General features: G+C 47.0%; 1 protein-coding gene across 2 annotated transcripts; it reads right to left on the reverse strand.

Moving 5' to 3' along the window:
- Positions 1-797: 797 nt before the first annotated feature.
- Positions 798-27,005, reverse strand: LOC310883242 (cell division control protein 42 homolog). 2 transcript variants are annotated; one of them, XM_083852407.1, is made up of 6 exons: positions 26,869-27,005; positions 15,286-15,427; positions 10,590-10,662; positions 8,279-8,388; positions 7,974-8,171; positions 798-2,205 (listed from the first exon to the last, which is right to left on the reverse strand). In XM_083852407.1, exons 2-6 carry the CDS (start codon positions 15,388-15,390, stop codon positions 2,116-2,118), a joined length of 576 nt encoding a protein of 191 aa, XP_083708533.1. In that variant the 5' UTR covers positions 15,391-15,427; positions 26,869-27,005; the 3' UTR covers positions 798-2,115. The 2 variants fall into 2 exon arrangements, with proteins under 2 accessions (XP_083708533.1, XP_083708534.1); XM_083852408.1 differs by lacking the exon at positions 798-2,205 and adding an exon at positions 2,849-3,701.
- Between the last annotated feature and the right edge of the window lie 804 nt (positions 27,006-27,809).

The following is a 27,809-nucleotide window of genomic DNA, read 5'->3' on the forward strand; positions in this document are numbered from 1 at the left end:
TTAGACATTAATTCGGTTTAGCAACTGGAGGAGCCCATCCAGGCCTGCTGTAAGCAGAGCACACAGAGCAGTACCTTCAGCTGCGAGCCAGAGAGCTACAGCCAAGTCTCCCCACAGAAGACAGCAACTAAAAACTAAGCTGCAAAGCTGAACAGCAGCACTAATTGCTAAAATGTGAAATGCTCATGTTTTACGCTGAGCTTTTGGATTACAGTACCCAAAAGTCAGCTTCTTAAAATACAAGTTACCTTTAATGAAGCTCTTCGGAGTATGTTTTTAGGAATTAATGCATGTTATACATTAACAGTGCGAGACCTCCTTCCTTCGCAGAATATACCAAACGGTGCAGTAAGTCTGTGCACTTTTAGATAGGAGGTAAGTATCACATTGTTTGCTCCTTTCTGGATTTTTGCTATCTGCCCATGAATGGCAAGCAACAGGAAACTTCAGAGACCACCTTCCAGACAGAAGAGGTGCAAGAGCCCAGTAACTCCCCAGAGCCTACTTTTACAATGTGGAATCAAGCGCAACAAGTGCTCCCTTATTAAAGGACCACTGTGCCCCACCCACCCTTCAGATTTGGGTATGACAGCAGTGTCTGCCACAGATCCCATCCATCTTAACAGAACTGAGGCCAGCAGCACACAGGAAGGAAGGTGTGAACTGAGAGCGTTAGGTATTAAGGAAAGCCCAGGCTAACTTGTAAGGACCAGAGAGGGGCTCACGAAGGACAAAAGCCATGTATTTACAAGCCCCTCATGCTCAAAGACAAAGGAAATAACTACCCTCAGGCAGGCTCGTGAAGATATTTTATGTTTAATACATCTGAAAAGAATGCATATACAAAGAACTTAGACATGAAAAAGCAATGGTTCAATACTAATGAGTTGACAAGAAATTGGAGTTTGGGAAGGTGGAGAAGATTCCCTAAGAAAAAAAATGCAAGCCAAAATGTGTTTTTTGGTAAAATCCTTAATAACACTGCAGTCTACATAAAGATCCTGCACACAATCCTTATAGGACTGTAGCCCATCTTGCAGGTTAAATGTTGCTTACAAACAAAATGCAGAAAAAGGGGATTCCCTTAACTGGTCCCTACATGGTGCCACACTAAACACTAGAAAACCCTCCAAGAGCCCTCCTTGCAGTTCCTTCCTACTGACACAGGTCTGTATTTCCACCCCTCCTTGAAGGATGCTGGCCCACCCAGCACAAGATGCACCACCAAGACCAGCTCCAAAACTCGTTTTAATGCACACTGGGTCCTTTCAATGTCTGAACAGCGGTGTATACGCTGGTCATTTTAAGCATTTCTCAAATAATTAAGGACTGGCAGAAGATGGACTTGTTAAAAGCCAACTGAGTTAGTGTGGCATATTTAAAAACGTGCTGTTATTTCTTCATCTTGTGACAAAAAGTTTACGAAGAGACTGGCAAGCTAATTTCAAGTCTGATGGTGCATCCAGAGAAAAGGATTCTTCTGTTCCTAAGACTTTATAACTTAGAGGACAGGGTAGAAATTTACGACCTGCACAGTAGAAAGCCAGGAGGAGAGATACAAGGCAAATTCAGAGGAGATGCAGGTGCATTTTCTGCACTCCTCCTTAGATAAGCACCAGCTTGGGACATCTTACTTTCCTGTATTTGTCTGTAGTACGAAAGTCTGCTGACACACAGGCTGCTGGCTGACTGCAGAACAGCCCTAGGAGTTCTTGAAACCAGAACCAGGTCTTGCCAGACTGATATAAGGGACAAGGCTTCAATAAAACAGCCTAGAATTAGTCTGTTACAGAAAAAAGTCATCACAAGCATGGCTGGATTTTAAACAAAAAAATTAGAAACAAGTAAACAAAATAAAAAACTAGTATTGATCAGTGTTTTCCGATACTACATAATTACTCAAAATTAACTAGTTTAACTGAATTGAGGGGACACTGGGGAATAAACACTAACATTCTCATCTCACACAGGGATCGTGTGGGGGAGATGGGAGTGCAGGGCATTTGTCATTATTGCAAAAACAAATTTTAAAATTTGTATCTTTAGTTTGATTTAAACATTGCTTTTAGTATGACATCAAACACCAGCTTTGCAGAAGGGGCTGTGGAGGGACGTTCATAGCAGCACACACCTGCGAGTCTTCTTCGGCTCCGGAGGCTCCAGGGCAGCCAATATCGCCTCATCAAATACATTCTTTAGGCCTTTCTGAAAAGGGGCAAAGAGAGAAAGGGGCAGTCTCATTTTTGAGTTCACATAAACAAAACCAGAGAGAGCCAGGTGGCAGACAGACCGTGCTAGTGAGGGGTCGAGGTTTGCCATCCAGACCTCCCAGAGCCTCCTCTGCTCAGCCCGGGGCTGCCCGAGCTGCGCTGCTGCAGTTAGCAGGCCCTCAGCAGAGCATCTGCTTTGCTGAGCAGGAACAGAGTCCTTTGAGAACGGACCAGTATACTCCACAAGAAGCGAACACGGGTACTGAAGTCATTTACCCAATGCAGATTTTATGGTTAGTTGGCTAGTAACACATTTCACATGCTAACGACAAAGCAGAAAGTGTTGCATTCGAATGAAGAGCTCGGTGCGGAGCACGCCGAGCACAGCGGTGCAGACACCCGTGTGTCAGGGGGGAGAAGAAGAGACAAGGCAAGCATGCAACGATCAATTGCTCTGGGACACGCTGCGGTCAGGCCTCTGGCCCCACGCACCCCATGGTTAAGAAGCAGCCAGGTGGAGCCAAGAAGCTGTGCATGGTATCGGAGGAGTCAAGATGGGAGGAGTACAAAGCAGGTACATGGCGTAAGGGTTAAACTGAAGCCAGGAAGTGCAAATCAGAATAAAGCTTCATCAGTCCTTTATACAAACAACCGCAATTTTTAATTTCAAAATTTAAAGAAACTACAATTGACGTTTTCTCCTTAAAACAATAAAAATCAGAAGCGTAAGAGTAAGAAGCAGCTTTACATCTTACAATAACAGGCTTTAAGGATCTATTACTGAAATGTTCTACCATATTAGTGAAAGCAAGAAGTTTAACAGTTCATCAAGCAGTAGCAAATACATTGATATTTCCTTCCCAAGGACTTACAAGTACTCCACTACAGCACAGACAGCCAAAGCAATAGCAACAGAAAAACATCTCACTGCACAAAGGAGAACCAGAAAATCCTTCACATTACAGCATAACTTGCAGATCACCGTTTCATGTACTTTTGTCATGCAAATACATTTAACAAGAGTCACAAGTAGAAATTGAAAATACGCATCGCTTCTTCCAGCTGGATTCAGGAAGATCAGACATCATGTCTTATTCTGCCAATCTCTCTTTAAAATAATGATGTAATCAGATCCTTTCCCCCAACAGCCTGAATTATAAAGCTACCCACATCTGGCAACCCAAGCAGCAGAGAGTTAAGCGAGTCCAGTTCACGTTCCACAGTCACAATGTTTTACTAAAGATCTTAAGTATGGTTTTCAGTCCAAGAGCTAATACAGAGGTTGCTCTAAAATGGTAAGCAGACACAACGGCTTTCAATAAAGGTGGTTTTATTCATTTTTAACCAGGTTTCTACAGTAGTGGGACAGAGGAAGCAGCAGCAAGAGGGGAAGGAGAAAGCTTAGAATATACAGCACTTCCTTTTGGGCTGAGTTTCCGGAGGCTCGAGGGCAGCTAGGATAGCCTCATCAAACACATTCTTCAGACCTCTCTACAAGACAGAGGGGAGGAGAAAAAACAGCAGCCAGGTTAGAGGATTAGAGAAAAACAAGCAGATACAAAGAGCATTCAGGACAGAGCAGACTGAATTCACAGAGGCAGTAAAAAGATTCACTTGGCAAAAAACAAAGTAGATCTCAGGCAGAAATCTCGTTTAGATGACCCAGAAGTCAAAGTCAGAGATAGACAAAACATGTGGCAGGCCATCAAGTTCGACAAAATGAACACCCAAAAGGGCAGAGGCACAAACATAGCAGCAACTTGCAGAGACAAATAGGGAAGGAGCTGCACAAAAAGCAGTGGCTACCCCTTCACTGAACGTACAGTACACTGTACTGAACGTACACTTAGTGAGATTAGAGGGGAACAAACATGTTGGAGAGCAGCTTGCCCCACCACAGGGGCCCAAAGGGTTGCCCAAACACCTCCTTTTGTAGTCACCCACTGTGGGTAGTAGGCAAGCACATGAGATGCAGGGACTCGCTGCTCCCATCTACTAGGGCAGCAGCCAGTCCAGAGCAAAGGCTCCAAATAATTCTGCTCTGTGAATTCAGTCCCTGAATAACTGAAGATTTCCGGAGAGCTGGGAAAACACAGTCTGGGACTGAAGCAGCACCTCTCTAATAAGCCATCGTCACCTTCAGACACTGGCTACTGGTCATGTAAGAAGTGATGCAGTACCTTACCTAGCGCTGCTGTGCTGACACTAGGAGCCAGCCACAGGAACAACGCGTTTCAGTTATTCAGTTAGTTACCACGGCAAGTATAACCACTCAAGTCCAGGAAGACAGACACGGCGTTAGGACTGGAATAACAGAGATCCAACACCACACCAGAAGTCACAGAGCTGCCGGAAGCCTGCGGGGATTACACCGGAGCACAAAGCACGCCTTGCCATTTGCTGGAAGCACAACGGAAACACCAAAGCACACGGCCACCCCCGCACAGCTCTGCCAAGCTACAGGTGAACACCGGAAGTGAAACCTGGCTCACTTTGGGCTAACTGGACTCGCCTAAATCTACTGTCATGAGCGCAACCTTCATAAATTCAGAACTGCTTTATACCAGCCAGAGAACAGAAAAGTTTAAGTTGCTTTCTGCAAGTAAGTTCATCTCTGCAAAATTAAGATTTCTTTTTTAAAAGAAAGATCATTCAAATGTAACAGATTTCTCCCTCACAGGTTAAACTAGATACATCTTTTAGCAAGTCTTTTACTGAAGCACATAATGGGAGATCTAAGACAATTCTATCTGGAAGCATTTAAGTCCTTCAAATTACATGCAGTATTATATTTGAAAGTACATAAACTGTCTAAGGAAGTTACCACGTACAATAATTCCATACATTCTCTCCAGCATTTTTTTTAAAAGCATTGCAACCCATACTGATAAAAACCTATAGACTTCAAATAAATAATGCCTAAATGCAGTCTGAGTACGAAGTACACTTCCTTTCTCCATGAGATTAAGGCTGTCGTATAGACTCAACTGTAAGATGTTAAAGAACTCAAACAGAGGAATAGTCACGAAAATAGGCTTCCTGAACTCTACTACTCAGGGGTTCCTTCATTTTCCTAGCCCACAAAAATGGGGATCAACGAAGAGGAGAAAAACCAGGGGCAAAGTTGTTGTGAAAGTAAGACTAGAGTCAGAAGTCCGGATGACAGAAGAATAACCCCATGAAGGGAGCAGCGTCTGACACCACAGCACACGGCCTTGGTGCTCTGGTTCAAGTAACACTGTTCTGGGCTGCACTGGGGAGCCAGCTAAGCTCAGGCTCCCCTTATTCACAGGGGGTTTAAGACACTTTATAAATCTGGCTGTGTCAAAATAATCAACTATGTTCAAGTCCAACATCAGGAAAAAAAAGAACCAAATTCAAAATGTTTCCTTGTGTCAGGTACTGGCACTGAGCTACAGAAAGTTACTCAGACTTGTATCAAATATACCAAGCAACAATCGGTCATTTTATTTGTAAGCTGTTTGTCAGTCATCCTTCCCTAAAACAGAACATTATCTGCTTTTACAGTGGTATTTGGGTATTATTTTGTAGATAGAATTGAAGAAACTGAAACAGATCTACTTCACTGCGTTCATCACAAAAAGGGATTCTATACCTAAAAGAGAAGAGGGGAATAAAACTCACTCATCACCATTACACATTCAAACTCAAGAAGGTAAAGGTACCGTCTTTATAAAAAACGCTCAAACTCAGCCTCTTACAGCTCACCTACTACTTTCAGAAATGACCCACAGGCAAGCAAAACTTTCCTTCCAGAAAAATACGTACTCCAGCTCCGCAATGTTATGATTATTTGCTACTGCAGTGCCAAAGTCATCTGCAAGTTAGTGGGACGGCAGAAGACACCCTAGGCTGCTGAGGTGAACTGTGTAGATGGATGGTAAGGGAAAGAGACTGGAACTACCCAGCTGAGTCTAGCTTCAGTTGAAACCAACTGCTACAACACTGCCTTGCAGGTAGGAAAACAACCCTCCTGGCCAGAACGGCCAGCCACCTTCTGTGTTCAGCAAGCTGCCAGCTAGATCACTGCTGGAAACTTCCAACATCCCTTTGCAGAGAACTTCTGTTTCTGCTCAGCAGCTATCGCCAACAGACTGAGGAAGAGATGTTTTGTGGTGAAGGTCAATAACAAACGAAGTAAAAGAGAACAGAGCAGAAGCAGACTGACTAGTCTCTCAGGTGAGAATGCTTCTGAACCATCCTACCAGGTTATTCTCTGTTTCTGAAACCACTATCGGGTGTACAGTTGCTAGTACTCTGCAAGAAATTCAGGCTGAACTTCCCAGCATATAAAGCTGTTCCCTGCAACTGATACAGTTAGCTTATCTGGAAATAAAAGAACAAAATGGCTTCCATGCCATTTGAGCAGATTAAAGAAGGCCAGCCTAAAGCTACAGAAGAGTGCGTCTCCCTCACCAACTTAAGACAAAAATCCTAGTATCCATTTAACCAGTGAGTAGGTTCTACAGCCTAGTCAGCAGCAGCATTCAAGTTGTGCAACAGACACCAGCTAAAACGGTATTTGAGGACTAAACAGCTATAGGAGAATTACAGTTCAAGCACCAACAGCCCTCCTTTTGCACGTGGGCACTAAGGAGGAACAGCCAAGGCCACCTTTTGCTTAGGGATTCCCAGGATGAACTACAGTATGCCTTACCACAACACCTCCAGTACCAGTGTCCTGCTAAATTCCCTCAAAAGCCTCTTCTCAGCAATCACTCAGACAAAGCTTTGTTACAAAAAGTCTCAGGAACCCAAACAGAAGAGCCACCATGCAACCTGGGCAAAAGGTGCAAGAAACGCTTCACAAAGTTCAGCAATAAAGCTTTGTGCTCAAGATACTATAGATCAACGCACAAAAAAACTGAAAAGAGCAAGACTTGATACTGTGCACCTTTAGTTCCATGCACATCAGGTAGGGACAAATTCTTCACAGAGCATTAAATAAGAGTTGAAATAAATTCTGCAAAAGTAGGCACACAAGATTAAGTTTCGGAGGCATCCAAAGACAGCATTCCAGCTAGCCAGTCAATGGTTACTTCCCACCCCACCCCAGTATTCCTGACTTAAAGGGAAAGAACTGTTAGGTTTCCTGGCCTCAAGTCAGCAGTTTTAGTTGTTTTTAGACTCGTTTTCACAAGTTAGTTCACAGCACCACCATGTTGACATCTTAAGAACTATTTGATGGTTATTTTCTGTTTCAACAGAACTTCCATCTTAAGGCAGATAAAGGAAATGTACATCACCACAGACTAGGTGGCGAGAAGAAAAAGGAAGCTCTCACAGGAAGAGAAAGAAGATTTCACAGCTAGGAAGGCTTCTATTCTTAGAAGAGAACTAACTTTGCTGAGATATAAACCACTCATCTGAGAGGTGTTATTATTATTTTGTTTTGCCTGCTCTCTTCAGTAGTGAACTGCATTCTGTGTTCTAACCCACTCGTTGTCCATAACAAGCCCTGTAAGTTTTTGACAGCTATTTTGCTCCAACACAAAAGCAAACTAAGCAAGCAAACCCTCCTCCGTCTCCCCGCTACACTTTGCCTAATCTTTACAGGCTGATTTGCTTTGTACCACTGCCAGCTCCTCGTGCCTGAGAACGACAGGACAGAGAAAGCTACCGTGCCAACAGCAGAAAGAGCTCACAACCTTTCACATTCATACTGAACTGTTCTTCCCCTGTAACTGAAAAAAAAAAGTATGGAATACAAGCAAGCAGAAACAGTCAAAGACCAACTCTTACCTGCGTAAGTGCAGAGCATTCCACGTATTTAACAGCCTTCAGGTCCCGGGCCAGTTTTTCAGCCGTCTCTGGAGTTATGGGCTTCTGCTTGTTCTTGGCAAGTTTCTCAATTGTTGAGGGATCATCTCTTAGATCAATTTGGGTCCCAACAAGCAGGAAAGGAGTCTTTGGACAATGGTGAGTAATTTCAGGTACCCACTAAGGAGAGAAGATACAGCATTTGTTACTGATCACCTAGATTAACTCCCTTAGTTATTCCTAAAATCACTGCACCAACTCCTCCCTTTCTAGACAGTTAAACAAACCTTTTCTTTCACATTTTCAAATGAAGAAGGAGACACCACTGAAAAACAGACCAGAAATACATCTGTCTGTGGATAGCTGAGAGGTCGTAATCTATCATAATCTTCCTGACCTAGAAGAGGAGAAAATTAACAGCATTAGAGGCAGACAGCAAAATGCCACCCTTTACAGGTTGCTAGAATACATATTGCAGCACAAAAGCATTATTGTGAGTAATCCTAACTCTTAAGCAAATACACATGCCCTGAATCCAAACATTAAGGAGCCTAGTTTCCAAATACAGAATTCAGTCAGTTGCTATGTAACAAGCTGCTTAAAGTCACAGGAGAGCATGGAAGTCAGGAGTATGCTCTAACAAATTTAGATCCAGCAGCCACAGACTGCAGAACACTTTCCTCAATTACAACAAAGACATTTATAGAAGTCTTCTGCACCTGCTCTATCTATTAAATGGATTTTGCAAGGTATTTTGCCATCAAATTTCATTAACATGCACAAACACAGTTTTGTTCACTAGGTCCCAACCGATACTTGCAAACATCTAGTGAAGCATCCTTTGAGCAGTAAAAGAATGCTGCTGTTATGGGAATAATCAGGCTGTCCAGCAGCATTCCCCCAAGAACACACCGAAGTCCCAGTGCAGGCTGTGTTTCAAAGGAAGCCAGGCTTTCTTTTGTGTCAGACAGCAGGCAGTCGTTAGAGTGCACCATTAGCAGTGACTCACTAGCTTTACCTCTGGGCAAGCTTGTTTTTATACCTGTCCAATTCAGCTTTCTTTTTAGAAAACAAAGCAAGCCTCACACTTAAGGAGCTGCTGTATGAACTGACAACCAGTTAAGAAACTTGTTCAAAAGACCTCAGATTTCAACTAGTGGTCTCTTGGCCATGGAGGACAAAGACCTCCGAGACTTTGAAGTAGCTGACTCAACACCTGGGACATCTCAGTGCAAGATGACCTACGGTCTTCAAACCGTAAAAAAAAACGTAAAAAATGCCTAAAAAAGCTTGTTAAAGCTATGGTGCTTGGCTGGACACAGATGAACTAAGCACTGACCAAAATACCTTGCTGCAATTAGCAGTGTACTCCAAAAAGCTGTCTTCACAGTAGAAAAACAAATCTTTTATAATAAAAGTCGTTAACATGGGTTTTATCCACTTTTTTATTATTTATTTATTTAAGTTCTGTAACTTGTGATAGCTACTGTTTATCAAACAGCTGGGTGACTCCTGAAGTGCCAAGCCTTCCATTCCAGAAGCCTGGCTCCAGAAGGGAAGCCTTTATATTCACAAGCTCGTCAAGTCACCCATATGCACTCAGCCATTTGGTAATCCTGCAGGACTACTAGATGGGTTACTGCGCTCAGGGGCTGACAGCATGAATGTGCACTTCTGCACAAGCTCTGGTTTCCAAAGGCCTGCGCCATGAGAACCTCAGCAGGACAACAGGCAGCAGGACCAAAACACAGCTCTTACTGGTACCAGTGAACAGCTCCAAAGCCAAGCAGGACCCTTGCGTACTGTAAGAATACAGTACACCACGGTAAAAACAGCTGGAAAGAGTCACGTTAAGTTCTACCAAGTCAATTTTAGGTAACGTGTTACTAAGGTCTCCTGAAGGACCATACATTGAAGACTAATTCACAATATCAGATGCTGCTGTACTGCTCTGGTGTTATTATGGGCTGGGGACTGGGTAATTAACATTTGAACCAGTTTCTACCCTTTCCCATTAAGTTTTCCATGCTCTGTAATAAACATAGTTTAATCACTGTACATTTCTCCATTCCGAAACTGAAATACAGTCTAGTAAATATGAAGAATTGTGCAGATTCTCAATTTTAAAAAGCAGAGGGCTTACGAAATTCCATACAACCTCCAGATTTCATCCACCTTATGGCAGCAAAGACAAGCCACATGGGCATCTAAGAGGTTCCAATGCTTGTCATCCTCTATTGACATTTGGCAAAAAATAATAGGCTATTTACTAAACAAAAAAAAAATCACACACAGCCCATGTATTTTCTTCAGTTTTCTCCTTTACTTTTGTTTAAATAAGAGAAATCTCTTATCCACCAGGTAATCCCTAATTTAGAAGTACAAGTTTGAAACTTGTTACGTAGTGTCACAAAATAGAACAGCTCTACAAGAAGGTTGGGTGGTTTGTTTAATGAACTCAATTTAGCAACTCCCAAAAGCTCAGGAAAGTGGAATAAAGATTTTTCCCTTTTATAAAAAAACAACTGTATGTCTTCAAGTTCAACATCATAACTAAAAGTTGGGGTGTTACAATGATGCAAGCACTTGATTTCTCACCTGCAGTATCAAAGAGGCCTAGGGTGTAAGGCTCTCCTCCAATCATCACTGTTACAGCATAGTTATCGAAAACCTGTTAAGAAAGCATATCAAGAGGATGTGAATAAGCCATCATCCTACTCACCTTGCCAGAGCACCTCCAGTTTGTATAACAGTCATCTAAGCAGGACAACAGAATCCATCAGGCTTACTATGCTGCTATTAACAGGACAATTCAATTTGGAACAGGGATGCAAGAGTTGTTTCCATGAGGTATCTAAAGCAAAAGCACACCAGATACACCACTGCATGCAACTGGGTAAAACCCACTGAACAAAACACCTCTAACAGCTCTTGCCTGTAATTGAGGTTTCCCACATTGCCACAGAAATTTCAGCCTTCGCACTTACACCCAATAACACATGTCCTCACTAAGACAGAAGTGATGAACTTCAGCCTTGCCTTACTTACATCCTTCAGGACAGAGCTATGAGGTTACTACTCATAGGACTGCAGTCCTCTGAAGTTCATCTTTCTGAACAGCAAGGGAACACAATACAGACCCCACCTTTTCAGCAGGAAATTATCCTCCAACTTTGGAGGAAAGCATCCCCAGCAATGCAGCCAGTCAAAATCAGTATGTGCCAAATTTACATGCTCAATCTAAATGGTGAATCCAGCTCTGGAAGATCAACTCATGGTGTCTCTGTGCAGCAGCCAGCACAACAGTCCTGTCCACAAGAGGAGCCATGCTACACGGGTCAAAAGCTAGCCCTGCACCAGAAATGGTTGATGCAGTAACTTGTTTACAACACAGCTGATCACGAGGACCTATCAAAGCTTTTTCCAAAGCTTTTTTTTAACCAAAGCCTTTTCGTTCAAAACCTGCATGCTCATTAAGGAGTTTGCTGTCTGAGGTCAGCATCCATAATTTCAAAGACCACTGCATCTTCAGAACCACGTCAGACCCTTTCAGAAGTTACCACCACCGAGAGCCATTCCCACTGAAACAAAAGCTGTCTCCGCATTCTGCACTGCAAAATTACTCAGAGACGGTTGAGATCCAAGTAAGGATCAGCAGCAGGCTACACTTCAGCACAAACCTGAAGGCTCAGCAGCTCTCACAACTGACATTAACTGCAGCATTAAAGCAGGTCACACTCAACTTGAAAGCTTTTCATGGAAGTGAGAGAAGGAGGAACATGGAGAAATGAGCTGTCACATGCACTTATAATAAGGGCTTCATTAAGAGCCCAGGTCCTTGAAAAAATCCCACTGAAGTTTGAAGCTAAGACCAGCAAGACAGCGCTTCGAATCTGAACTTTCAAGAGCTCATCAGATCAGTCTCCTTTCCAGGCAACTGTCCTGGTTAAAGCAATACCCGACACCACACATTTTTTTCAACTTGGCACAACCTACTGTGACTGAGAAGCTGTATGCAGGAAGCTGCACATCCCCAGCTGGAAGTCCACTTTCCAGACTTCTTTGGATTAGCCTTCAAGATGTTCAGTACTGTACTAGATTTCGACATGCAGGTCCATTATCTGCAGCCCAATCCCTCCCACACTAACAGCCCAGAAAGCATCCAGTTACAAACAAGACCTTCAGCCTGGAGGAGGGCAGCGGGCATTTCACTGGGCATATTCAACGTATGACGACCGCTGCTCCAAGACTGCAAAGTACAGCTCAGGATGAGAACTCCCCTGCTAGGTACAGACCAGGAGACTGGTATGCCCCCACCGAAGGTCAGAACATTTCTTCTTTGAGACCTCAGCAGGCGGTGAGAAGTTTAATCCCCCAAAGACACTCAACCAGCACTCCTGCTCGACTCTGGCCCTCTACTATCCCCTTTTATTTTGCCCAGCGAACAGCAAGTTGAAAATACTATTTGGAGCTGCCCATTTTTAGGAGCATTAACATATTTGTTTTGTTTTTATGTTCCCTATCTGTTTGGGGTTTGTTTGTTTTTAAAGGTACAGCCACTATTGAAAAGGTCTGGGGTTCAGCACTAAGGAGAGGCCAAGGTTACGAGACTGGCCTTCAGACAAACCTGGAAGCTACAGACCCAGCACAACCCATAATTTTATTTTCAGTTGAGCCAAACAGGCTAAAACCCAGAGCAGCCATTAGCCAGACAAAAAGTTTCAATTCCTGCCAGTACCAGACAGCCCTTTACAGCAGGAAGCCTGAGCTTTCGTGGTACAGGGCTCACACCTGCCCTACCATTCCCCAGACAAGTTCCTTGCTACCTTTTCTGAAAATGGGAATGAAAACCATGCATGGACTAACTCAGTACCAGCATGAAATTCATCTCCCACCAGGAAACACCCTCAAGAAAGAGAAAGAACCGCAAAACAAGTAAAACTTATCTAGCAGTCTGAACTGCTGCAAACATCAGCGTTTTGCTCCTATTCTTGTTCACAAGTACTGCTAAGTGCAACGACCACATGTGCTTTATCTCAGCACCTTCAGTATTGCATACACGGAAGGACTCAGCCAAAAGCAGGCTGATTTCTTCACTGCAGCACTCCACGTACCACGGGACGCACTCGACGAAGGGTGCCTGCCATCTTCCTCTCTCAGACACCTCACAGTAGCATGCAGCAGGATCTGCTGTTAGATCAGCAGCGTAGCTACAGCAGGACTCCCAGTGCTGGCTGGCTCACTGGCCTTGAGCTGCCACCCGTATTTACCATGCTCCAGAGCAGAACTTTATCTCCAGGTTTTCCTGCTTAACCATTTCTGTTGCGCAGTCTGACTTTATTCTAGGGACCTTCTTACATTGTCTCCTTCTTCAGCCACAAACATTTCACGGACATTCAGGTTTGCTGACTCTCCGCTTGCTTTCATTTGGGAACAATGCCGTTACATTTCTTTTCCTGTTTATTACTAGAAGCATTAGCCTGAATATCAGAGGTTACTTACCAGTTTCCAGAGTTTGAAATAAGCAGGGTTAGAAATAAACCTGTGATATTCCCAGAACAACGTGTTTCTTGAGCCATGAGGTTCAGAGGTAAATACTATTTCAGAAGCATTAGACAGTTTTAAAAGGCACCAGAATTAAGCCTCGGCACACCTTGAAAACACTTCTCTGGCAAGTAACTTAATTTCTTGGAGTAGCTTTTCCACATCGTTTCTTACCAGGGATTTATAGACAGTGCTACCATCTGCAGGACAGCAAATTCAAAGAGTATATTTTGAAGCCTCTTGAGTTTAAGATTAAAACTTTTCAACGTAATTAAGGGTAATTTCACTAGGGATAAGTATAGAAGCTGCTGGCTGCCTGCCCAACCTCACTGATCACTTTCATTTTGCTATGACCATAAAGACTAGCTTAAATAGGGCAAGCAGAATTCCATAGGCTCGGTATGCAACATGCCTGTCCTAGAAGGACCACAGCAAGATACTCAGTACCACTCTGAAAAGCTTGAGAATGGTGAAGTGCCCCCACTAGCTCATAACAAGAGGATCTCCATGACAAGCTGAACTTAGGTCTCCGTGCCCACAACACAACCCTCAGGTTGGTCACTGCATCCAAGCTGAATACGCTCAGGTTTGAGGGTACTTTTATCAGCTTCCTCTTCAGCTCCAGATCTATAACTAAAACAAAAGAAATATCAAACCCATGGAAGTCCATCCGATTCCTAGGAAACCTCAAATTTAGCGAGCTGAAGATCTTTAGGGAGTATAGAAAGACAACAGTTAAAAAAAGAGGCATGGAAGCTCACTGCAACTTCTCTTCCACAAAGGCAGGATTTTTTTTTAAACTAGCTGCTATTTTGAAAGAGGCATCAGGAAGGAGCTACCCAGTAACTCAAGAGGAGTTATCTGCTCTTTTAAGTTGCTTTACAATAGCAGAAAAGATCATTGACCCCAAAACCAAACTGAACTATCTCACTGTCAGCACACCAATCTTGCATATCCAATATTAACAGCAGCGACACTTCCCTACTAGAAAAATAACACATGTGCCTCAGCCAAACTGCTCTAAACTTGATTTTTAGATAAGCCAAAGGATTCAGTATCTCAGAAATCTGACCTTGTAATACTCAGAGGTTACTGAAGAGTGTTTCATGGAGACAGAAATAGCAAAGGACTACACAAAGTTAAGTATCCGGATGTACAACCGGAAAGAGATTGTGCCGTCTAGATGCAAACATGACTTCAGCCAAACACGACAGAAATAACTAGACATGCTCCACAGTTCACCGCAAGACCTATGGACCTCTTGGAGTTGCAAAGCAAAAAAATCAGCATCAGAAACAGTAACTGTGGTCACTGGCTGTTCTAGCAGCATGAAGCACTAGTTTCCCTAGAAGTGAAGGCCTAAAGGTGAAGGTGCAGCTACAACTGAGCTCAGCAAGCTGGACAGCAGTTCCTGCTGCTCACTCTCCACTTACCAGTTCCAGCAACTGCAAGTGATCTTATTCACAGAACCCAGCTGATGGCCACCAAACAGAACCCAGATTCTACAAAGCAGTCAAACAGCATACAGACTACATGCACAAGAAGAATCCCAGCACTACCAGGTAACAGCAAAGCTCAGTAGCAGCGGCGTACCAAGCTGATCGTTACTTTTCCATGATGTGTTAGTCTCCAACATGCTGTAAGAACAAGCGTTAAGGCGTTCATGCCATGATGGTTAGTTAGGAAGGAAACTCATGCTGCCCAACCCCATCAGGCCCAAAGGACAACTGGAGCCGTTCTCAGCACTCACCGTTGGTACATATTCCGATGGGAATTTATTTGTTGTGTAGGAAATTAAGAGACAGGTTTTACCAACAGCGCCATCGCCCACGACTACACACTTAATCGTCTGCATAGCTGACGTCTGCTATAGTATCAACTCCAATGTGAACCTGAAAGAAAACAAGAGAAGTATTTAGAGGTTTTCATTCTCACTGGATAGCAGGTTGTCACTAGTAAGCTTCAGCCGGAGCCCAAGCCCCCTAACAGGCCACATGGGATCTGAACACAAGACATTCCTAGATGGTGGAGTGATACAGTCTCTCCACCACACACACACCCCAGAGGATTTCCATATACGCAAATTCCTCCATATAGCCAGCCTCCCCACTGCATACAACTGCCAAATACCTGCCAAGATTCTATTTGGCACAGTCACTTTTCATGCTGGGCAGAAGAACCAGGTAAATTACATCACTCCTGGACACAGGGTGGTTTTTGCTTAGTTACCTAGAGCTGGGAGGAAAAACAATCTTTGCCTTCCCAGAGCGTTTCTAACGCATAAAAATCTCCAGCCTTAGATGCACTGAAAGGTAGAAGTGTGAGCTTGGGTCTCAATAGCTGCTAAGTAAAACACATCTCCCAAGAAAATACAGCAGTATGAGTTTTGAAACTAATTTATGGTGTAAAAATAAGCAGGTATAGACAGAAGTAAACATGACAGGATTAATCCTCCCCCCCACCCCCCCCCTTTTTTTTTTTTGAAGGTTTAAGTACAGTTCTAAAATCCCTGGGTTACAGTTGCTACTTCGCAAGTACTTTGATCCCCGCTTGGAAGTGGCGACCAAGCTGAGGAACTCGGCAGCACCAGACCCCAAACAATCTCATTACTCCCCAGACACAAGATCTGGAAGCAGCCAGCTGCTGCAGTGCCGCCCCACTACAGGATTTAGTATTGGAACTAAATCAATATTTACCTTGCCACCTCAATCAATATTGGCCTATCAATACTTCTAAACCTTAGCTTGCTTCCTCCAGTGCCAGACACAGCCGCCCTTCATTACAATGTCATTTTAATTAGAAAAATACAAGGCCTTCAGTCATTTCTTTTCCACATACAGGTATGAAATCCTGACTCCAGCAAGCCTAAGTGTCAAAGTTGCCACCAAGTTTCAAACATTTCCGTATTCCGGAATCTACAGCAGCAAAGATTTGCTAACTGAATTATCCTCAGCTAGGGTGCATGGGGAGAGGACAGGACAAGATACCCACTACAAGTTGCCCCCCAAAATGGTGGCAATGCTTTAGGCTAGCAAGGATGTCACCGTGGCTCTCATTTCTGGGTAACTGCATAAAAAAAAAAAATCGAGCTGATCCCTACAGAACCATGCCACCGGGACCTTCCTGGGGATCTCCCTTTTCTGGATGATCTAGGAGAAAGAAAGACACAGTTCCAGATTTTGAGCGCTCTGGTCACAGTAAGCAATACAACTGGATACAGCACAGCTTCCATGGGAAGGTAATTGCTAAGGACTCAGGACAAACAGCATCAGCAGCTTTTCTTCACATGCTGCAGGGATGCTCCAAGATTCAGACAGAGCCAGCTATCTTCAAATGAACAATCTCAAAAGCTGCCCGAAGACAACCATTCAGCGGTGCCACTGCACGGCCCAGGTAGCAACCTTTGAGTTCTTTTCAGCACTAGTAGATCAAGTACAAAGAAACACCCCAAATGGGGTTTTCCAGCCATTTCTTGCTTGCTTTTTCAGTTCCAAGTGGAATCCATTACGCTGCTCACCCAAATTCAAGAAATCTCTGCTCCAGCTGGCCTCGCTCATCCCAGGCACTGGGACAAGCAGAGGAGCGCACCCACCTCCGGGTTACACTGCCAGCTGCTGCCACCCCTTCGGAGGGAGCCCAGCTCACTTGCCACCCCTCTGGCAGACACCCACCCCTCTGTCCTGCCCTCCTCCCTCCTTCCCAATCCTCCTCCTCTTCTACTCCCCCTGTAATCTGCAGGTACATCTCCAAGGTAGCCTTTCCATAAGCCCACAGCACGCTACCTAACGGAAGAACCCAGCACTCTGAAGCACATCCTGTGCATTGCAACATCCCAACCCAATTAACTACAAAGTGCTGCGTGTGCACTCGTACAGGAAAAGCTCACGTATGCCTTCATAAAAAAGGGTGTAACTGATGTTATTCACTAAGCCTCATTGCTCCAGAGGACCTCAGCCAAGCAGTAATGAAGCGACACCAGCATTACAAGGCGCATCAGATCACAACTGCACCGCAAACCCCGCATTTGTCTGCCCTTGGCCACAGCCAGGTCCCCACAGCGGCTCCAGGTGAGACGATGCTCTGCTCTTACCGGGGCTCAGCTCAGACCCTTCCTTCCCCTGTGACCGAAAAGACAAGCTGGGCATGCACCATGCATGCTGGCAGCAATATGCCTGAAGCCGTCAGGTCAGGCTCGTGCATCAACATAGCCCGTGCACCACAGGGCACCACCAGCAGTCCCAGAGGATCTCATACAGAAGCGCTGCTCGCCCTCACCACGCACCTCCTGCCAGCAGGTCAGACCAGGCTGCAAACGCTGCAGCACAAAGCAGGACCTGAACTGCACAGCAGGGGTCCGGAGAAGTCAGGGTGGGTTTTCTTAAAGGAAGAAAAGAAAAAAAAAGATTGACCACGAAACACTGAAATTCTAGCGGGCTGACTGCTGCTCCTCCACAGAGATTTAATTCACCCCACGTCCAAGTGAAAGCCATTCTGCTCTTTAGGATTGCTGCGTTAAAGGGCCAAACTGCATTCGAGCACATCCGCTACGTAAAGGGATCCTCCCCACATTTTGATAAACAGATACATAAGTTCACCTCTAAACACTGAAATAAGGCGACCTAAGTTTTAAGCAGATTTAGACTGTTAAGCATAGGCCTCCGAAGTTTTACTGGTGGGAAAGCAGAGTTGTTGAATAAGTTATTTTACTTGGATTAGAAGGCTTTCCATATTTCCTGGATGAGCTACCTGATGTTCTCCACTTCTAGCAGGTCCACAAAACACAGCTGAAAACAAATTGTTAGGGAGCTTACATGTACTATCTGAGCACCTATTCCTCCATAGGGGGAAAAAAAAAACATTTAGAGACACATATATCAAGTTGTGACATGAATAGTCCAATACGAGATACAACTGGAGGCTAATTCATCCCCAAAGCGAATGCTGGGGAAGGGAGAAAGAGTTTCAAGTTTTTGTCTCCTCCCCACAAAGCGCCTAACAGAAGCAAGTCTACTTAGAGGACACCCAGGAGGACCAGAAAGCACTCAATTTTGTTTCTTTTAAATGTCTGAGAGACTTGAGATAGACTGGAAAGCACCCAGTGTGAGTGCAGGAAGTAGACTGAGCCATGTAGCTGTGAGCCTTTCGGTCAAGCCCAGAGAAGAAGGCTGATGAAGGCTGAATGTAACGCAATTTAACTTAGTTCTGCTCAACAAGGCTTTTTTTAAACCTAAATTCATTTAATTTTCCAAACCTCTTTGTATTATAATCATGAAAAAAAAAGAAAACAGTGCTTCAGTAAAAAATGTTAACTGATCATACTTCTAACATTTGTTAAATTTTCACCTGTTCAGCGTGTGATTTCACAGAACTCAGAAGCACCCCAGAAAAACAGGATCTAGCTTTCTGGAACCTGTGGGTTACAGTGCCTGGTAGCCTACAAATTCATCCCATGGTCCTCCTATTCCAGGACCAGCAGGTCCATTTTTCAGAATTTTGCTTTAAAGCTTGGTTATGCTTCTCACCTTCAGGATTTCTACCTTTAGGATTAATCCTCGAAAGTTGCAACCGACAAATCCAAGCGTTCGGCCGGACACTTAACCGAAGTGCCCCACGCAGTATTGCACTAAGAGGCGTCACACCACACATCTGCACCAAGGAAAGCTTGGAATTGCACCCCTTCCCAGCACAGGCCTGAACACACTCCAGACGACGTCGCCAGACCACAAAAACCTGAAGCAGCCCACGGCGGGCTACCGCTTCCCAGCGCAACTGGGAGAAACGCTTGCCCGAAGAGCCGCAGCCCCCCTCACGCAAGCCATCTTCCCATCACAAAGGCAAACACACAAAGCGCGGCGTTGCTACAGGAGCTGCTTAGGTTTGAAAAACAGCACGTACTTCACGGTAGTTACGATATATTCCAGTAGCAATATGAAGTACTAACTGAAGGGTTAGTGAAATGGTGTCCATCTTCATACCTGAGTGCTCTCTACTACAGCACGGAGCACAAACCTCCGCAATCCCACCATCACTCCTGCCACACGAGCAGCTCAACCGCTTCAAGCTTAAGATTCTGTTCATTTTTGAGCTACTAATTTCTGTTTTCATGTTAAAAATGTGTACCTTCCTCTAGCCAAAGGAAACCAAGCTGTCAAATCTGTCCACACATCCTGTACTAGCTTCCTGCCGAGCCACGGCAGCACCGTGACTTCCCCTTCACGCAGTGCTGCGGCTGCTGCCATTTCAGCACACGGTGGCTGAGCCCCGCTCGCTGCAAGCTGGCGATCGAGAACCATTTCACAACGCTCTTCAGCACGCACAACATTAACGCGCAAGCCGAAGCTTGAGCAGCCTGTCACAGCTTCAGAGCCTGCTCCGCACTGCAACAAAACAAGCACAGCCATTTCTGGAGACTGAAAAGACCACGAAGACTTTTTTCCAAACAATGGCTTTACAGTAAACAGGGCATTCATCTAACTCCTCTGGGGTCAAAGCAGTCAGAACAACGCTATCCAGAGGATTTTATCCACGCCGATCTGTTAAACACTTTCATCCTTCCACACTACCTTTCATTTCATATCTTATAAAAGAAACATTTCTAAATAAAGCATGTGACTGATCCAGGAGCACGTTCTCGGACAAAATCCCACCCATTTCAAGGCACCGCACCCCAAAGCGCTGCTCCTCCCCTGCACCACCTCCTCGGCCCCCACCAGAGAGCACCACTTTTGCTTTTCAAACTGAGAAGTCTCCCACACCGTGTGCACCGCAGTGCTATCATCAGTTAGTAGCACCCAAGCAGCCAGGTGTGCCCCACCAGAGACACCTACCAATATCATACGGAGAAAGTTGCATGCCTGCACTGCAAAGCCAGCAGAGCGGCAGACGCCGCGGCTCCGAGATCCCTGCACACAACCAGCTCTCCTAAGACCCCAAAGCACACAAGTTCAGCTGTCAGCACGAGGCTGGACCTCTTGGTGACCCCTCCGTTGCCACACATGGCACAAAACACCAACAGAAGCAGCTCTCTGAGATGGACTCCAGGAAGAACAGCAAACAGAAACCGAAGTCAAATCTGGTTTGAGGAGCAGTGTTACCACGGGCAGTACTTCCCTCTGCAAGCATACAACAGCCGTTTCCAGAAGTTACCCAACACTTCTCAGGCCCACCTTTCAGCTTGCTAGGAGTCGTCTTCTTCGTGGAGGAGACCTCACCCCACAAGTATGCCAGCACAGAAGCAGCAGATGTGCAACATAAAATGTAGAACACATAAACCACTCGGTGCCCGACAGTACCTGCCCACTCGTCTGTAGCACCGACTGCTGCACGCACACAGGCTCAAGTCAGGCTGACGGCCTGGGGGTTCAATTTCTTAAAGAGAGCCAAAAAAAAAAACGTTGTCAAGCTACAAACAGCACGGCAGCAGCACTCCCTCAGAGCAAAGCAAAGGATGAAGTCTAAGGCAAAATCTGCAAAGAGCAGGAGACTTGCTTAAACAATCTGGTACCAAATCAATTAAGGGTCCTGAAAAAAGATCCTTCTTTTTGAGGATTTTTTGACCTGCCAATAAAAATTCAGACGTTCCTTTAAATCCTACCTCAAAATGTACACTCTGCAACATAGGGACATCTCCAAAGAGGTGCTGCCGTTCGGTTTATAGACAAGTTATCTAATCCTGAGACATACAGCCAAAAAGTTGGTGCTACAAGGTGCTCTCGAGACAACCACAAGACTTCTGGTGAAGACCCAGCCTTTGCCATCACCCACAGCCCCGGTCTCGGTGTGCAGCAGAAAAAACTGACAGCAGCAGGGACCCACGGTCCCTGCCACCACGAGGGCAGGACGGGCTCCGTGACACACCGCAGTCTGATGTTGGTCTCGGGACCACAAAGGCTGCCCTCAGTACAGGGGCACCAGCTCAACATAGGGGCGCGCCAAGTTCCCAGGCACATAGTCAAAGCCTGCCACTTGACAAAACTTGACTATCCCGGCATCTATGTGGTTTTCAAGCAACTTTTTTTTCTGGACAAGTTACTATGAGTTACCAAAGGAGAAGTCCAAGGTGTTCTTAAAAGACAAGTGCCCGAGATGAGCTGCTTTTATACACTTAACGCAACTTTCCTGGTTAAGCACTGAGTGACAGCTACTGTGAGCTACTTCTCAAAGGCTCCTCACAACAAACCAGACGAGCAGAGATGTGCACAGGACAGGAATTAAAGGCAGCTGGCTGGGGGAATTTTAAAAACCCGAACCTGAACTACTAGCAGCATTATACCGTCTTTCAAGTTCCACAATTAAAAAAAAAAGGCAGTTGATAGCCACACCATTGCATTTCAGTCTGATGTTCCACAGAAGAGCTACCCGTGAAGCCCGGTCAAACAGTGACCGTGACTCCATGGGCCCTGTGCTGCCACAGCAGTCGCAGTGATCCCGTGCTGCAGGGCTGACATCAGCTCACGTGCTTCACTGCCAGTTCGTCCCGCTTCGTACCTCCGAGCGGCTTAGAGCAGATGCTAAGTTGACAACAGTAACCTTCCCCTTAACATCAACTCAACAGGAAAAGGCAAGAGCGCGAGATGGCTGCACCGCCAAAACCAGCCGGCAGCGCTGGGAAAACCCCGCCCTTATTAAGCACCAAGAAGCACACATGCTTGCATTAAGTTCTTATTTTTGTCAAGGACATCTCGAGATTTTACTCTTCGCTAACTTCCCCACAGGAAGCTGTTTTACTCTACCGTGTAACAAAATCCTGTGCGGTATCCTCGTTCTGCGTGAAGCAGCCCTAGCTGAATGCCCTCGGGTTCATGCCGCTAAGTGACAAAGATGATGCAGAGCAGCCCTGTGCTGCTGTCTGCACTACTGACTGATCACGATGCACGCTCACCTCGATGTTTCCCTGCCAGTGGACGAGCTGACATTGGCAGAGCTGCTATTTTGATGCCCACTTGTTCCCAGTGGCAGGCACCCTGCGTGCACATCAGCATTGCTGTTACGTCCGGGGAGCGGTGCAGCTGCTGGGGCTCCGCACACACAAACCGCCCGGTGTCTGGAGGAAGCAGCGCACCGGGGGGCAGCTCAGGCCTATCAGCAACACTGCCAAGGCCTGAAGAGATGAAGCTTCAACAGCATTCCAGAAGAGACTTTTCATCAACCCACCTCGGCATTTCTATTAAAGCTAACGAAGCAGCTGGAGAACTAGAGAACAGCCAAAGCCAGAGCAGCGGAGGGTGCCTGGCACCTGGCAGCCGCGGGAGGAAGCAGTGTGGCTGGCACCAGCCCTGCCTCCCAGCACGACAGCCCTCAACAGCTGGCACACGCAGACACAGCACCTCCTGCTCCAGGGCATGGAAGAAGAGGATCCCCGAGAGCCCCTCTGCAGATACTCAGAGCCTAGGCTGAACAACACAAGCAGTGAAGTCACTGAACTTGAGCCGACTGACCGAACGCACGGGAGCGAACCACAGCCAGAGGATGCCCGCTGGCGTGACAAAGCCCAGCACCGCCACAGCCAGGCTTCTCCCCTTGGTGTTTGCCGTTCACCAGCTGCAGCAGGTCTACTGCAAAGAGCTACACAAGCTCCACGACACCACGAAGTGGTGGGTGCCTTCCTCCCTTACATCCAAAAACTGCAAGAGCAGTTCCGTCGTTTTCCTCCAAAACGGAACACATCGTTGGACAAAGCCGCGGCACCTTTCAGCCCACGATCCGAGCGGTTCAAGACAGCCCATTACAGGAGGTGCCCGTTGTGGCACCCGCAGCCAGTGCCGCACCACGAGGAACCACGGCCGACTGCCTCCGAGCCTCCACCAGGCCCACACCACCACCGCTGGAGCTTGGCCCTGACCCTGATTCAGCCCAGTGAAAGCCTCCACCCAGCCACAGTTTGGTCTACACTTCGAAACCTGCAATCTGACCACGGGCACAGAAGACTCAATACAGACGAACGTGGTATCTGCACACTGCTTCCAAAGAGAAAGGCTCAAGGGAAGGCCCTGTGCGCGCAGAAAATGCACAAAAAAGCATTTGTCTTTTTTCATGAGACGAGAACAGAGTTCAGAATAACTTATGCTGGGAATTATGCCTTACCATTCAAAAGAAATGGGGGTAAATTAGCAACACAACAGCTTAAAAATAGAACAATGCTTCTGAAAAGCTTTTGCACATCTAGCTCATTTTCTCTTTATAAAGCCATTTTTTTTTTTTTAGAAGAGTCAGTGACGCCTCATGAAAAACAAAGTCACTTTACTGATGAGGAAACGGGTTAAATGGTATTTTGGAGCTTTTAACAACTTCTTTAAAGCAGAAATCATAACCTGAAACTCAAAAGGAAGAGCACAAAGGTCAATTACATGACAACACAGTTGAAACTCTGCTTCTCACATTCATTATTTTAAGTTTATTGCGTACCCAGGACTAAGTAAACAAACTCAATTCTTCCATCCAACATCCATCTAAAGGACCCACCAGCAGAACCTGGGAATACCTCGCCTTAATGCACATTCTGTCACTTTTTTGCTTTCTGGCCACTGATTTTGGCCAGTAACCCAGGTACCATCAGAAAGGTACAGAAGGGGTTGCAAGAACTTCCCAAGGCAGCTGCTGCAACAGGGTGTCCGCAGATACTCAAGAAGGTTTAGGCCCTAGGAAGTACCCTGGCAAAAGTCTTACCCACCACTTCTAGGGGTTATCCCTTCTGACGGATACCCTTAGCACGTATGGTATAAGCTATTTTAAACATGGCTTTGAAGGAAGCCAGCTAATTAACTGACGATAGGATGCAGAAGTATAGCTGCTTTACGTTCCTTTAAAAGTTTCAGTATAAAAGCTTATCTAGTCATTATGTCATTTTATTTGTTGTATATTAAATACTAAAAATAGTTTTTCATATGCATTTAGCATAACGGGGTGACAGGAGCCATGGCAGAAGCCTAAAATACACTAAGTGGATAAAGAGAGCTGCTTGCTAGATAGAGTACTAAAAAACAATTTCACTTCCATTTACTTTGACAGCGCCCTCATCTTCCAGAAAAAGAGGCGTTCTTTCCTCAGAAACCAAGCCTCAAGCCTGAGGATAACTACATCCCCCTACAACCCCTCTTTACAGGGTATCACTGTAGAAGCTGGGATGGCTGAAATTCGTATGATTGAGCCTAAAGGCAAAGCGAAAGCTGGGCCAACCCCTGAAGGCAGGCAGATGGACTAGCAGGACTGAAGGGTGCAGGACCACAGACGACTGAAAGCTGCAAGCACTCACAGTGGTATAAAGCAGATTACTGAAACTGCAGTGATGTGTGTTCAGTACATCGTACAGGTTCTCAGAAGCCTGAAGCAGAGCTGGAACCTACTATACCAATACGTTGTATTAGCTTTGAAGCCTGTAGGGCAACAGATAACTGATGAAAAGATTTTAATTAAGATGTCCCAGCTGTCTATGCTCATAAGACTTGGAAATTTACTTCAGTACAAGAATTCCATTTTAACTGGAAGGAGCTGTTATATCAGGATTAGCAGCCAGCTTCACACTGCACTCAGCACCAGCCTTTTACATGTTTCCTGGGAAAGTAAGAAAAAGATAGAGGCACACTCACCAGGGAAATCCCTACAAGTTTCAGATGGCTCCATTTCTCTTTACAAGTAATCTTTTAGTAGAAGACCTACAGTTTTATTTTAGATACTCCAGGGATTTCACAACCCATCTATTTAACAACAAAAACAAACGTTCCAAAACTGGCCATCAGTTTTAGGTAAGCAAATAACCCAAACCAGCATATGTAATGAATCAAAAGCATCAGGTACAGGTCATGAATAACTAAGTTCAAAGTACGCAAATCTAATGATTAAAATTTCTGCCTGAAACATGTTAGCAAATTGCAAGCAAGTTTTATCTTGCATTACAGTAGTTTTTATTCCTTGCCAAGACTTAAAAATGCTTTTCCTCCTAATTACTGAGGCACATAAGGAGTAAACACTTTGAACAAAGAATGATTTCACAATTAACAATATATTGATTCAAGCCTTATGGTCATCCGTGTGACCTGTTTCAGGCATGTATTTGCCTTCCCCATAATGCTTACACTAACCAGGAGCAGTTTGCAAAGAAGAACAACAGATTTTCCACGTATAGTTATCCAAATATGAAGACTTTCTATCTAGAGTTGCTTTTGCAATTGAACCTTTTGCTAACCAGAAGAGACAATTCTTAAGCGCTTTACTGAACTATTCCAATCAGTAATACTTAGCGCAAGTTTGACGCAGGCTTTAAATACTCTTCTAAAGAAAGGAAATTTGGGGCATTTCTGTTTAACGCTTTGAACAAGGACAGTTAGCACCTCTTTTTCTAGGGGAGAAGAAACATAGACAGACGAACAGGAGACAAAGACGACCGCAGATGGTCAGACTGAACTACTTTTGACTACGCGGTCGTCACCGGTCTCCTCGTTAAGGCCTCGCCTTCACGGCGCTTTGTCAAAGGATGGCAGCAGAGCGGCTCTGGGGCTTGCAGTACCCGCATGGACAGGGCGAACAGCCCCATTTTGCAACTCTTCCTTAAGGGCGGCTTTCACAACCCCAGAGGCTCTGCCCGCAGCCACCTGGCTGCAGAGGGCACCCCACCGCTGCCGCCAGCTCCCACCGCCTTCACGCCCCTCACCGAGGCAGCTCCACGGCCCCTTCGCCTTACTACAAGCGCTGCTCCAAAAGCGAAAGGGAAAAACGCGTGGCGGCGGCGGCAGCCCTCGGAGCACCGCCACCGTCTCCTGCGCTCGCCGACACCAGGCAGCACCGCACCGGGAGCAGGCCCCGGGGCAGGGCAGCGGCACGGAGCGCCCCCCCCCCCCCTCCGACCCAGGGGCCCGCAGTGGGGCCCCGCGCAGCGCTCGGAAGAAGCGGGAGGCCGGAGCCCCGCCAGCATCGACCCCCGGGGCCCCCCCGCAGCCCGGCCGCCGCTCCCCGCCGGGTGCCGAGGCACCGGGCCCCCCCCCCCCCCCGCCCCGCTCGGGCCCGAGAGGGCCGCTGGGCCCGGCACTTCCTGCCGCCGCTCCCCAGCGCCGAGGCCCCGCCGGAACGGGCGGAGGAGGAGGAAGCGGCGGGCGGGCGCCGCCACCGTCCCGGCCGCCGCCGCCCCGGGCGCCGCCGCAGGGCCCCCCCCCTCGGCGCACCCCTACAGGAAGAGCCCCGGCTGAGAAGGCCCCACACGCACAGCGCGGCCCCGGGAGGGCGGCTCCCGCCCGGCCGGCCCCGAGCGCTGCCCTCCTCCTTCCCCCCTCGCGGCGCGGCGCCCCCCGGCCGGGGGCTGAGGGGGGCGGAGGGGCCCGGCCCGTGCCGGCGCCCCGCTCACCTCCGCGTCTCCGCCGGGCGTTGGCAGCTCGCTGCGGGGTCTCCTCGGCTCAGGCACAGGGGCACGCCGCCGCTGACGTCACCACGCAGCGAGCCGGGGAGGCGGGGCCCCGCCGACTCGGGCTGGGGCTTGCGCGGCCGGCGATGACGTCACCCGGCGGCAGGGCGCGCGGCCGGCAGGGGGCGCTGCGGCGGCGGAGGCCCCGCCCCGCCTCTGCGGAGGGGGGGGGCGGCAGCGGGCACGCGCGGCGGGGCCGGGCACGCGCCCGGGCCGAAGTCCCGCGGGGCCGCCTCCACAGGGCCCGCGGCGGCCCCGGGGCCGGGTGCTGCCAGCGTCGGTCCCAGCCCCCAGCCCCCCGCCCCCAGCCGAGGCCGCTACGGACAGTGCCGAGGCCCCGGGGCTGAGGGTTTATGGGCAGCGGCAGCTAAATAGCGCTGCCCTCCCGGCAGGGCCCTCGGCGGAGGATAGCCCAGCCGCCATCTCCTGGGGTGTCAGCGCCCCACCGACCCTCCGAGTAAGAAGCACTGCCCCTCAGGAGCACCCGAAGAAAACCTCTGGGCCCTGCCAATTTAAGAAGCACGAACCAAAAAGCGGCCTTTCTGGCTGTTTAGAGGCACGTTTAGATTCACCGAGTCCTTAAGAGCCAGGAGGACCTGCCGGCCTCGTAGCGCGGCTCAGGAAGGCCGAGTGGTGGCAGGAAGCCTGCCGTTAAAAGTCCCCGCAGGGAAGAGCTGGAAACCATCTGGCAGGGCTGAAAAGCCTCTGTGCCCCTCCTCTGATTCTGCCTGCAGTGCCCAGCCCTGGTTCTGTGCCTCCTGCAATGGACAAGATGTACAGATGGGGCCATGAGCAGGAGCTGAAATGCTTTTAGCGCGTCAGAGAGACGTTTCCTGCACTCTCAGTACCGTTTCTGCCATCAAGCCATTAACAAACCCATCTCT

Source organism: Anser anser, assembly GCF_964211835.1.
Source record: "Anser anser genome assembly, contig: SUPER_17_unloc_1, whole genome shotgun sequence".
Taxonomy (NCBI): domain Eukaryota; kingdom Metazoa; phylum Chordata; class Aves; order Anseriformes; family Anatidae; genus Anser; species Anser anser.